At 46.9% G+C, this 11,589-nt stretch overlaps 1 protein-coding gene across 1 annotated transcript; it reads left to right on the top strand.

Moving 5' to 3' along the window:
• The first annotated feature begins 3,126 nt into the window (after window positions 1-3,126).
• On the top strand, window positions 3,127-11,589 carry Dnali1 (dynein axonemal light intermediate chain 1). The gene is made up of 6 exons (XM_020178679.2): window positions 3,127-3,306; window positions 3,843-3,988; window positions 5,865-6,034; window positions 6,901-7,079; window positions 7,422-7,586; window positions 9,924-11,589. Exons 1-6 carry the CDS (start codon window positions 3,226-3,228, stop codon window positions 9,957-9,959), a joined length of 777 nt encoding a protein of 258 aa, XP_020034268.2. The 5' UTR covers window positions 3,127-3,225; the 3' UTR covers window positions 9,960-11,589.

Below are 11,589 nucleotides of genomic sequence, written 5' to 3'. Positions count from 1 at the left end.
TCCCGCTCTCCCAAAAGCCCTCACGGCGGAGGATCTAAGCACGTGACCGCTCCTGGTGGGCGGGGCCGCAGGTGATCCAGTTAGGGTGGTTGGTGGGAGTTTTAAATTTCAAAAGCAAGCTTGTAGAGTCAGAAGCACTGAGTCGCTTATTCTTCCAAATAATTGAGTGTAAAACATCCCTAGCTAGTGGTTAAATTCCATATGCCTATTTACTTCCAATACCTTTCTGTAAAAGTTAAGTACAGTCCATGACTTTCACTTTGTCCCAGGAACTCCAGTGTTCCAGACAGCTGTGGTTTCCAGCTGCGTTGCTGGCTTTCTCAGCCCTCTCTCAAACAGCAGAGCCAGCGTTGGTGTGGCTTTCTGTAGGAAGAGGTAGAATGCATAGATGATCTAGGCTGGAGAATGAGAATTAACTCTATTTCCAGCCATTTTAAAGCATCAAAATGGGATTAAATACTTCCCTCTCCCAACTCTTGCAATGAACAGTTGTACTGTCTGTAATTAGTTTTATTTTGATTTTTTAAAAAACCTGAGCAACTCTACCTTGTTAAATTTATTTACACCGTTTGCTTCAGGCCATATAGCACTGGTTCCCCCTTTTCACTATTTATAGGCTCGCTTTCCTCACTCAGCAGGGCACCGGTGACTCATACCTGTAATCTTAGCTACTTGGGAGGCTGAGATTGGGAGGATCACAGTTGGGAGCCAGCTCGGGCAAATAGTTCAGGAGATCCCATCTCCAAATGGGCTGGAGGTGTGGCTCAACAAACTTCAGTCCCCCCAAAAAAAAACAAACCCTGTAGAAATAAACGCATTAAGCTTTGAAAAAAGATGTTTAACCTTTAAGTTGTTTTTATGTGGATATAATATTAATGTTTCAAATTGCATTAAATTGATAGAAATCTAACATGTGAGGCATGATTATGTTGATATGTCAGATATAATTAAATCTCCTTAATTTCCAGTTGGAAGGAATTCTCATTAGATTTTAAAGAAAAGAAGCAAACGTCTGGGGAAAAGCTATCCCTTGAAAGGCTGTTTGTTGCCGTTATTAGTAACTACAAAACACAAGTGCCTAGCAATATGGAATTCTTCAGCCAATTAGGGGATGGTGTGTGCCTTTAGTAATGCCATTTAAAAACTACATGATGTATGGAAAATACCATAAGAATACAAAATGGTTCCCAACTACATTACATTTAAGTTTGTAAACGCAAAGGAAAGAAAGATCAGAAATGTTAGGAAAAACGCCGCTCTCAAAGAAAGCTCACGAGAAAAGTCTCACGTCCATAGAGCAAAGTTTAATGGCAGGCCCAAACTGCCAGGGTGGCCGGGGAAAAGATGGCGCAGCCCAGAACCTAGGCGAGCAGTGGCTTTTATAGAAGGGGGAGGGTAAGGCGGTTAGGGCATGCGCAGTAGTCTCTGGTAGGGGTGGGGCTGCCTTAGAGCGCGGGAATTTGTTTAAGGGCGGGGGCTGCCATTTTGGCCGATTCACAAAATGGCGACATTATTGTTCTATCAAGAAATGAAATCATAGGTATCTTACGTAGTAACCCATGGGCAAATCAGTATTTTTTTCCCCTTCATTTCCTTATCTTTATGATATGTTGTCATTTTCCATTAATTTTTGAATTATTGTATATTAGTTGTGCAAAGTCAAAGATTTCATTGTGGTATGTCTGTTACAAGAAGGTCGACACAGCTTTGATTCATTCAAGTGTCCAATGCGGGAAGAATTCAGGCAAGACATAAATATAATGAAAGTAATAATAAAGTTTATTAGGAAAGGAATATGTTTTTTTCTGGTGGTTCTGGGGTTTGAACTGATGGTCTCCCACTTGCTAGGCATGCACTCTATTACTTGAGCCACACCTCCAGCCCAGGAAAGGAATAGACTTTCAATGGACTGAAAGCAGATCTCCACAATGAGAAGGACAATATTAGCCTTTGGGTTTGAGTATCTATTGAGATTACCTGTAAGAAATTTCTATCTGTAGGTCCAGCCTACAGAGCTGAGGGCATGTCATGGCCAGGGTAGGTTTAAAGAATTACAATATACAAATGATTATCAGGTCCACCTGGCCCCCAGAGTATAGTTTATAAGCCTGGTCTTTGTTAAGTAAAAATCTATTGTACTTTGATTTTTTTCATTCCCTCTATAACTTTTATTCCTATTTGTTTACTTATTTATGACAGGCTTTCACTATGTAGCCTAGGCTGGCCTCAAACTTTTTTTTTTGTGGTACTGGGTTTTGAATTCAGAGCCTACACCTTGATCCGCTCCACCAGTCCTTTGTGTGTGTGTGTGATGGGTTTTTTGAGATTGGTTCTCAAAAACTATTTGCCCAGCCCGGCTTTGAACAACGATCATCCTGATCTCTGCCTCCTGAGTAGCTAGAATCCAATTACAGGCGTGAGCCACCGGCACCCAGTTGGCCTCAAATTTTTGATTCTCCTGCCTCCACCTCCCAAGTGCTGGGATTACAAGTCTGCACTGTCACATCTGGCTCTCCGTCTGATTTTTTTTTTTTTTTTTTTTTGCAGAGGTCGGAAAGATTTTATTTGTAGAGAAGAGAAGAGAAAGACTGCATATTGGAGAATGCAAGGGGACCAGGAAACCGGTGATCCTTTTTTTTTTAATACTTAAAAAAGCACTGTGGCTCACACCTGTAATCCTAACTACTCAAGAGGCAGAGATCAGGAATTTGGAGGTTCGAGGCCAGCCTGGACAAAATGAAAGCGAGATCCTAGCTGGAAGGAAGGAAGGAAGGAAGGAGGGAAGGAGGGAGGGAGAGAGGGAGGGAGGAAGGAAGGAAAGGAAGAAAGAAAAGAAAAAGAAAAAGAAAACCAGATGCCTTCCTTTGAAAATCATCCTCCACCCTTCTCTGATGAGTCAGGAGATGACTCCCGTTTTGCAAGTTACAAAACTAGGGCTTAGCAAAGGTGATTTACCCACCTCATTCACATCGTGAACTAGACTCAGCGCAGGGATTCGAACCCCAGTTTTCCCTTCTTGTCACAGCGCCTGGACCATCTGGTTTAAGAAGCCAAGCGCAAGAGCTTTTGGCTCAGGCTGCGCAGAAGGAAACACGCGCGCTGCTGGCCCCGCCTCTCTTCGAAGCCCCGCCCCGCCAAAGGTCAGGGAGAGGGGGTTTCCATGGTGACGGCAAACAAGGCAGCGACTGGAGGGGCAGCTGCTGAGCTGCTACCCCTGCTGCAGCCATGATCCCCCCTGCGGACTCTCTGCTCAAGTATGACACCCCTGTGCTGGTGAGCCGGAATACGGAGAAACGGGGCCCCAAGGTAAGGCCAGGTCTCAGGGGGTGGGGGGAGCCTGGAAGCTCTGATGCAGAAAGACACATTCTCCACCCCCCCACCCCCACCCCCCACCACTGCGGTTTGGGAATCTCAAGGGAAAGGGATTACAGCGATTGACAGTAAAGGAAATTGGGATGACAAAAGAGGGTGAAGGGTAATACAAGGAGTCCAGATGGTGGTGTGAACCCAGAGGACAGATTTAGGATGAGAAGTAAGTCACTGGGAAGAAGGATGGGGCTCTGTTATTTATGATAGTGGTGTCTAAGTTAGATCAGGTAGTGATTTCCCCATCACTCGAGGCGTGAGAGCACTCATGTCAGAAACATCTGTTCAGCCATTCAGTTGGGACCATAAACCTTTTGTGGACTTCTTCTGCTCTTGGGCATTTCTGCTGGGAAGACAGATGAGGAAAGCAGGCTGGGAATGGGGCAAAATATACAGGAAATGGAATATTTCAGAGGGCCGGGATATGTGGTGCTGAGTAACTGAATCATCTCCTGTCCTCACCTGTCCCTTCTCAGGCTCGACCACTGAAAGTCAGCCCCCAGCAGCCTGGACCCTCGGGTCCAGTCCCACAGCCGCCCAAGGGCAAGCTTGCCTCAACTTCCTGTGTCCCAGATCCTACCAAGCAGGCAGAAGAAATCTTGAATGCCATCCTGCCCCCAAGGTAAAAAAGTAGAGACAGGGGAGAAGGCTTAGGCATTTGTGTCCCTGAACTGAGGAGGGGGGAGAGGCTGTTTGCCCTTGTGTCTGACTGGGGTTTCCTCCAGATCCTGGGTGGGGGTTTCCTCCAGATCCTGGGTGAAGGTTTCCTGGTGACAGAAAACCTCTTCTCAATCTGCCATCATTTCTTAAGTGTTCTCAGTCAAGCTCATGACCTTAGGTGCCATTTATCTGTTGATGTCTCCCAAATGTGTGTTTCCAGCGCCATCCTCTCCCCTAAACTCCAGACGATGTGTTCTGCTACTTTCTCCCATCCCAGTGTTTTTCAAAATAGGGACTCAGGCCACCTTTTATCGCTTTTTTGTTTGTTTGTTTTGAGATAGATTATGGCTATGTGGCCCAGGCTGGCTCAAAGTTAAGACCCTCCTGCTTTTGACTCCTGAATGCTAGGATTATAGCTGTGCAATATCACATCAGGCCCTTTCATTGCTTTTAATCTCTGCCATGTTTCCTATCCTTCGACAAAATTTTTTGATTTCAAAAAATCCAATCACTGTTCACTACTGCCTCTGCCATCTTGTTCCCAGTCTGTTTGCCACCTGCACTACTACAGTGGCCTCCTGTCTGAAAACCCTGCTTCTGTTCTTTGCTCTTCTACTCTATTCTCCATACAGTCCCTTGACTGTCAGTCAGACCAGGTCAGTCTACCAGGAACCTTGCAATGACTTCCCTCCTCACTCAGACTAAAGTACAAAGTTCTTAGAATGCCTGGAAGACATGGCATGATCTGGCCATGACATGTCCCTGCGCTCATTGCCTGGTACTTTCCATCTTGTTCACTGTGCTAAAGCCACAGGGGCTTCTGCTCATCATTTCTGAACACCTCATTGACTCTCCTACCTTGACTGTTCTCACTGCCAAGGATGCTCTCCCCTCAGGATCTCTCTGGTTCTCACCATTTCTCCACTCAGGCCTTCCTCCCTGTCTTCCTGGGGGACCTTGTATAAACGAGCTCCTGCCTAACATGCTCCCTGTACCCGGCTTTGCCTCTGCAGCTACATTTAACACAGACATCCCTTTCAACTGTTTGTCTGTAATAAATCAACAGCACAATTTTTAAGGCTGTGACAGAGAAACAGAGACTGTGATCGCCTCTGAGATGGGGGAGGGGTGGCAATTTGTTAGTTGATTCCCTTCCACCAGGCACAGAAGTCCTTTCCCCATGGCAGTCTGTTCTCAAGCTCTCTTGTTACTCTGGAACCTGGCCATCCCTCCAGCACGAGGTTCATTATGGGAAGCCTGTGTACACACATGGATTCAAGACACTCCCCACTCCCAAAACACATATGCTTCCTTCTGACTTAGACAAGATTTATGGAATCCTCTGTCTGTTACCCCCAAAATCAGATGGAAATTCCCACAGGGCCTTCTGTTCAGATCAAGCAGCAGGACCGCAGTCTGTTTTCAATGCTAGCAGGGTGAGATCTAGAACAGTGGATGATGATTTCATGGAGGATCTGTGGAGAGTGGAGAAGGCCCATACACCTACCCAGCCCCAATGTAGGGTCCCTGTGGAAGCAGCATAATGGGTGTGGCTTTGGAGCCCACACCCCAAGTGGAAGAGGAGGGCCGGTGGAGTGGCTCAAGTGGTAGAGCGCTTGCCTAGCAAGCATGAGGCCCTGAGTTCAAACCCTATTATCACCCATCCCCCCAAAAAAAGTCTGATCCAAGTAAAAGACGGATGAATGTTCTGGTCAGATGTTGGCAGAGCTCCCCTCACTCTTGCTCGGGCCAAAAGTTCAAAGGGCCCTCTCTGCTCAAGTCTGGAGGACGCTTTATGATCATGGGCTCTGCTCAGCCTGACTGTGTCTGTTCCACAGGGAGTGGGTGGAAGACACACAGCTATGGATCCAGCAGGTGTCCAGCACCCCCAGCACCAGGATGGATGTTGTGCACCTCCAGGAGCAGCTGGACTTGAAGCTACAGCAGCGACAGGCCAGGGAGACAGGCATCTGCCCTGTCCGCAGGGAGCTCTACTCTCAATGCTTTGGTGAGTGTGCCCAATGGGGTGGTCACTACACATCCGCCTGCCTCCTTCCCTTCTCCTTCAATACAGATCCAAACCTTGAGCACCCCAAAGCTGAAGATCACCCCATCCTGGAATCATTGCTTCTCCTCCTGCCTGACCTACTCAGTAACTACTAAATGTACCCCTTCTCCTCCCAGAACCTCCTCCCCCACCTGCCAGTCACTATTCCTGACCATCTGGGTACCTTATTCCTTTCTCAGATGTTTGGAGTAAGCCAAGAACTTTCATTTTAAATATTTGTTTTTTAAATATTTCTTTAATAAGCATGTGCTTAATTTTTAGTCAGAAAAAAGTTAATGTTCTACATATACATCTATCAACATTTGGCCCTCAGTCTAGAAAAATATTGCAGTTATTTGTTATTACTCAGTAGACACAAGGGATTTAAGATGTGCTCCCTTGAGTGCTGGTGTCCATGGTTGTCCTCCAGCCCAGTCTCACTGGCCCTAAGGACTCTGATCTGCAGACCATCTCCAAACTCTCAGGCAACTGCATGCTTGCTCCTCTGACTTGGTATGTGTGTGGTTTGTTCTCCATTATCAGTGTTTATGGAGGAGAGATGTAGGCAAGCTAGACTAGACCCTACAAACAAACCTGGGGCTCTAGTCTCTCTCTGCTCTGGCCAGGCATGCTAACTGCACGCTGCCCACCTCGTGCTGAATTCAGAGGCATGGCTGTATGTATGGCCAGTCTTCTTGGGTCTTCTCTGAAACCTGTCTCCAAGTAAGAACACATCCTAGAGCCATTCCCAAGAGAAAGGGTGGTTTTCCATAGACAAGGTGCATGTCCCCTTGCCCCTGCCATTTCCGATCTTGTGTGCACATCAGATGAGCTGATACGGGAGGTGACCATCAACTGTGCGGAGAGGGGGTTGCTGTTGCTGCGAGTCCGGGATGAGATCCGCATGACCATCGCTGCCTACCAGACCTTGTACGAGAGCAGTGTGGCCTTTGGCATGAGGAAGGCACTGCAGGCTGAACAGGGAAAGTCAGACATGGAGAGGAAAGTGAGTGGGATTTACCATGACCATTATTCTGAGACCCCTCTGTCAATCTCAGGGAATGTGGTTGTCATTGCAGCACTGAATTCTGACCCATAGGGTGACTTCCTCACATTGGTGACTCTGGACCTGCACCTCAGTGAGGACTCTTGCTCAGGCTTAAAGGCCAGCCTGGTGGTCTTGTCTAAGGACACTTCATGCCAGTCACTGACCTCCCACTGGGTGGCAGTACATACCCTGGCAATGTCTTGGGTTGGACAGCTGTGTCCCAAGTCTCCCCTTACCCAGACCATCAAACTATCTGCCAACTTGGCAACAGCCCAGGATGACTGGGCATTCTGTCCTCAGATTGCAGATTTGGAGACAGAAAAGAGAGATTTGGAGAGGCAAGTGAATGAGCAGAAGGCGAAATGTGAGGCCACAGAGAAGCGGGAGAGTGAGAGGCGACAGGTGGAGGAGAAGAAGCACAATGAGGAGATTCAGTTCCTAAAGCGTACAAATCAGCAGCTGAAGGTAATGGAGGTGCAGGCGCAGGCAGAGGTGCCCCACCACAGCTCGGGCTCCTGGCCTGGCTCCACAGGCCAGATCTTTAGGTCCTTTTTCACCCATGACTTTCTTTTTTCATTTTGGTGGGGCTGGGATTTGAACTCAGGGCTTCACACTTGCAAAGCAGGTGCTCTACCACTTGAGCCACACCTCCAGTCCATTTTTTTCTGGTTATTCTAGAGATGGAGGTCGATCAACAAATGTAAGGGTGGGCTTCGAACCTCAATCCTCCCCATTTTGCCTTCCAAGTAGCCACCAGCATTCACCTCCACCCATGTTTTTTTTTGTTTGTGGTACTGGGGTTTGCTAGGTGGGTGCTCTACCACTTGAGCCATTCCACCAGTCCTACTTTGTTTTGGGTGTTTTTGAGATAGGGTCTCACCAACTATTTGCCAGGGACTGGCTTCGATGATCTCTGCCTCTTAAGTAGCTAGGATTATAGGTGTGAGCCACCGGCACCTGGCTACCTATGGCTTCTTAATGTTGGTCCACATGCACTGCCGAGGAGTAAAGGGAGCCTGACTTTGGCGGTAGGTGAGGGCTCCTTACTCAAGTTCTCCATTCCTCTGGCTGTAGAGAGGCTCTATTCTCAACCGTAACCTCTTTATCTCCTCTGTGACGCCTCAACCTGACTCTCCAGTGGGGAATTTTTTCCCCTGGAAGGAGAAGTTATGGCAGAATATGGAGCTGCTTTCCCTCTTGATGCTGGTCTTTGGAGCCTTCTGTAGGCTCTGACAGACGTGTACTCTCCCCCTGGTGTCCAGTGTCTGGGGAAGAAGCAGAGGAGCAGGAAGAATGGATGGGCAGGCAGGAAAGCTCCTGAGGAAAAACCTCTTGGAATGGGGAGCTTCCTGCAGGCATGTAGTCAGAGGAACACAGCTGTAGGTGGTTTTCCTCAGCCCACTTGCTGTGGCACACATTTAGCCAACTGAGCTGACGCTGGGAGGGAGGAGGACTGGTGAAAAGGGCTGATTGGCAGGCCAGGCTGCCAGCTCTCCAAGGCTGAGCCGCAGACCAGCATCATCCTTATCACAGATTAGCAGCCCACTCCAGACAGGCTGAACAGAAACCATGGGGCTGGGTCTAGCCATTTGTCCTAAGGCCTCAGGAGGTTCTGGTGCTTGCTGAGGTTTGAGCAAGCTTCCTCCCGTGGCCCTAACCTCCTTACAGTCTTGAGATTGACAGGCATCTTGGCTCTACAAACCAAAACTATGGCCATTTTCTTTTTTTGCAGTACTGGGTTTTAACTCAGGGCCTACACCTTGATCCAATCCACCATCCCTTTTTTGTGAAGGTTTTTTTTGCGATAGGGTCTCATGAACTATTTGCCCAGGCTAGCTTAGAACCGAGATCCTCCTGATCTTTGCCTCCTGAGTAGCTAGGATTACAAGTGTGAGCCATCGGTGCCCAGCTTAAAGTATAGCTTTGTATTAACTGCCAATGGAGGGTGAAGCATTTAACAGAAACAAAGAACAGCTAGACACAAAGTCAGCTGCAACGTTTACTCAGCAGCTTCTGAAGCTGCTTCCCTGCCATATCCCTTTATCTGCTATATTCCTTTGTCCTAAGTCCCAGTTTCTCAGTTTCCCTTATGGTATTAGCAACACGAGCAAAGCGGAAACTTTAGCATCTTTCTAATATTCAAAGACAAACTTGTGATCCCCAGGGTGAAGGATTCTTTACAAGTGAGTTATTTTTATTGGCTCGAAGCCGCACTGCAAATAAAGCAGTGTTTGCAGATCCCAGGATAGAACTACTTAAAGATCTGTTCACATACCATAATAGTAAATTATTGCTCTGGCTGCCAGAGGAGCAGAGTAAATAACTCCCAAGTGACTTAAGCTTTACGTAGAAGATGGACAGTTCCCTGCTTACTGGTAGCAATTTTCTCTAATTGGGTGTCAAGTTGTCTCAGTGGCTGATAATTTGCTATTTCCAAAACCTCTGGTCTCAGCAGAGCTCCGAGGATCCTAAACCAGCCAGCCAAATGTTTAACTTAACAGACATATTCAGGTCTAAAATCTGAGCAATGAAAAACTACTATTTCAACAACTTTCATTTAATTTCCTTTTTAATGCTTTACGTTATACACTGAGCTATTGTTGCATGGGAATGAGGACAGCTCCAGTCTCTCTAATGTAGCAGGGCTACCAAGGCAGAAACCAGCTAATCTAGACAACATGGAGTTGGGATGGGAGGGGGAAAAGAACCCGATTGGCATTTGGATTTTCTTTCCAGACTTTTATCACCTCTCAGCTATGCGTTAGGCTGCAAGTATTAATGGAGTTTGTTTTTGTTTTTCAGGCCCAACTGGAAGGCATTATTGCACCAAAGAAGTGATAATTTCCACATGGGCCTCAGCGAGCACTACTACCCTATCACAAGCCCTTTGTAATAAAAAGCTAGTTTCCTGAGTGAACAAGCCATCCCCTCCCCTGATCACCACCTACGTATTTGTCGGAAGTAACGGTATTGCCCCAGTGTCGTGAAACACCCTGGATCTGGCAGCCAGGCTTCTGGTTGGACAATGAAAGCTGGCATAACCCTGAGTCTCAGCATGCAACTTACTTGTCAAGCTGGGCATCTGTCAACTCAATAGTGTTAAGAAGCAACTTCTCAACCATGATCACTCCATTCCACCCACTTCTGGCCAAGTATTTGGTTCAGGTCATCTTGTACCCTAACTCAGGCTTCTCTGGCCTTACCCTCCATTTTCATCCCTACTCCAATGCAAGTTTTAATAACTCATTTTGGAGTTTTGGTTTTATACTGCATCATTGTATCCCCCCCACCTACTTAGTGGGATCCCTTCCTCCTCAGTTTGCCTGCCTAGGTTAGGAAACTGGCAGAGGCAAACCCACAGCTTTGGAAAAAGTAAATGCTTGCTAGGAAGGAATACAAGTCCCAGTGTCCTTTGTGAGCTGTCCACGCCTCAGCTCCTCCCCAACCACCTACACCATTTGTTCCCTTTGTTCTGCAGAGCATCAAACCCTGACTCCACCCCTCCCCCATTAGCTGTTTAATTAACAGCTGGGGATGTAACCACGTCTCACATGCAGTTCCAATTACTAGTCATCAGGCTGTGGGCCAGAAGACAGCCTTCATAGACTAAGAAGACTGAGTTAGCAATATAAATCTTTATTCAGGGCAGCCAGGGTGGGCTAGGGCAGCAAGCTGGATGTCCACCATTCAGTCAAGTTTCACAAGTACCGTTTGTAAGAAGGCACTAGTTGGAGGCATATCCACTCAGCTGGAATGACAAGTGCTCACGTTCCCCCAAAGAGGCGCAAGAAGGGACTCATTCCTTGGCAGAACTTTGTTCTGACATCTGTCCTGGTCAGGGTTCTAGGGATCACTGGAAGAACTCATAAGAAAAGCTGTGTTCTGAGTCAAACACACCCCAGTACTCTAACCTCAAACTGGAAGTCACAGCTTTGACCCTCATCCAGTATCCTGAGGAATCTTAAGTCTTCACTAAGGTGGCTTGCTCCTGTTGACATCTTCCTGGGAAAGAATTCTTCCTTGAGATCTGCTGGTTCCATGACTCTTCAATAGTAATGCATGCATATCCTAATGGGCTCATTTAACAAACTCAGTGAATTGAGACAGAAGTCACTAGAGCTTTTCCCTCATATTTTAAAGCCCAGACCTGTATACTATCATTATTAAAATACTTTTCTCACAAGATTTGTATGCTTTTATCCCAAGTTACTCCTTACCAGTACAAAAGAAACACTAATCTGCATGCTTCTGTAGACCTTACCTACTATTTCTGTAGACACACAACAGGGTCAGATTTTGGAGGAACTGAAGTCCCATCCAAGTGCCAATGGAGTGGATGGAGGAATAAGAGCTGAGGGGCTTTATTTTCACTACATTGGTGAATGGCTTCAAACGGGAACCCTCAGAGCAAGTGTATTACAGCCTTAGAAATGTCAACTAGACATGAAGAAAATGAGCACAATTTCTA

This window comes from Castor canadensis, chromosome 7, assembly GCF_047511655.1.
Source record: "Castor canadensis chromosome 7, mCasCan1.hap1v2, whole genome shotgun sequence".
NCBI classification, from domain to species: Eukaryota; Metazoa; Chordata; class Mammalia; order Rodentia; family Castoridae; genus Castor; species Castor canadensis.
This window is presented reverse-complemented; position numbering and strand designations above follow the sequence as displayed.